Genomic DNA, 1,305 nt, shown 5'->3' on the forward strand with positions numbered 1-1,305 from the left:
CCACGGCCCCGCCGTTGGCATCGGCTTCTACGGGAACAGCGAGACCAACGACGGCGTTTTCCAGCTGCTCTATGCCCTGGACCACGCCAACCAGACCCTGACTGGCATCGACTCCCTGGTAGGGCCCCCGGGTGCCTCAGTCCCTGCCCTGGGTTTGGTTTGGGGACGTCCGGCCGAGCCCCGGCGTGGCTGTGCTGGCTGAGCACAGAGGCTGATGTCACCCCGCAGAATGGGAGCTTTGTGGCCCAGCAGGGCCGGGTCAGGGCCATGGCAGGGCTGTTCTGAGGGCACTGCGGGGTGGGGGGAGCTGATCTGCTGGGGAAGGCATTGCAGGGATGGGGCACAGGGCTCTGCCGGGCTGGTGGGTGCTGAACATCCCAGGGAATGACCATCCTGGGGGAATGACCATCCCTGGAGGAATGACCATCCTGGGGAAATGACCATCCTGGGGGAATGACCATCCCTGGGGGAATGACCATCCTGGGGGAATGACCATCCCTGGGGGAATGACCATCCTGGGGGAATGACCATCCTGGGGGAATGACCATCCCTGGGGGAATGACCATCCTGGGGGAATGACCATCCCTGGGGGAATGACTATCCCAGGGGACTGTCCATCCTGGGGACTGACCATCCTGGGCATGGACCATTCTGGGCATGGACCATTCTGGGGGACTGACCATCCTGGGGGACTGTCCATCCAAGGGACTGTCCATCCTGGGGGACTGACCATCCTGGGGGACTGACCATCCTAGGGAATGACCATCCTGGGTAAATGACCGTCCTGGGCACTGACCATCCCAGGGACTGACCATCCCAGGGACTGACCATCCCAGGGCACTGACCATCCTGGACTGACCATCCCTGTGGCCACAGGTTGCCAGCACCACGCTGCAGATGCAGGGAGCGCTGGAGCAGCACGTGGCACGGCTGAATGAGCTGCTGGCCTCGCGGGGGGATTACGTGCAGACCCTCAAGTTCACGCAGCAGCTGGCTGGCAGCATTGTCCTGCTGCTCCAGGGGCTGCCAGCCTGGCGGGGCGTCAGCGCTGACCTCACTGAGCTGTCGGGACAGGTGGCCTATGTGGAGTATTACAGGTGAGCTCCAGCATCCCGGCATGTCCCAGCAGGGCTGGGGAGCTGCCCCTGTGTGACACAGCCTTCCTCTGCACCCAGGTGGTTGGCTTACCTGCTCTTCTTCATCCTCGTCCTCACCGTCTGCCTGCTGGCCTGCCTGGGGCTGGCCAAGCACTCCCGCTGCCTCCTGCTCCTGTGAGTGCCCTGGGGGCTGCCTTGGGGGGCTCAC

General features: G+C 63.9%; 1 protein-coding gene across 1 annotated transcript in view; it reads left to right on the forward strand.

Annotated features, from left to right (window-relative positions):
• Positions 1-1,305, forward strand: part of TTYH2 (tweety family member 2) — a gene marked incomplete at its 5' end in the record, with an annotated part of 6,110 nt that overhangs the window by 1,117 nt on the left and 3,688 nt on the right. The window contains 3 exons of the mRNA XM_031064868.1: positions 7-118; positions 877-1,097; positions 1,176-1,271. Coding sequence (XP_030920728.1) covers positions 7-118; positions 877-1,097; positions 1,176-1,271 — 429 coding nt within the window. The remainder of the gene's footprint in view (positions 1-6; positions 119-876; positions 1,098-1,175; positions 1,272-1,305) is intronic.

This window comes from Geospiza fortis, unplaced genomic scaffold (genome assembly GCF_000277835.1).
Source record: "Geospiza fortis unplaced genomic scaffold, GeoFor_1.0 scaffold135, whole genome shotgun sequence".
In the NCBI taxonomy this organism is placed as follows: domain Eukaryota; kingdom Metazoa; phylum Chordata; class Aves; order Passeriformes; family Thraupidae; genus Geospiza; species Geospiza fortis.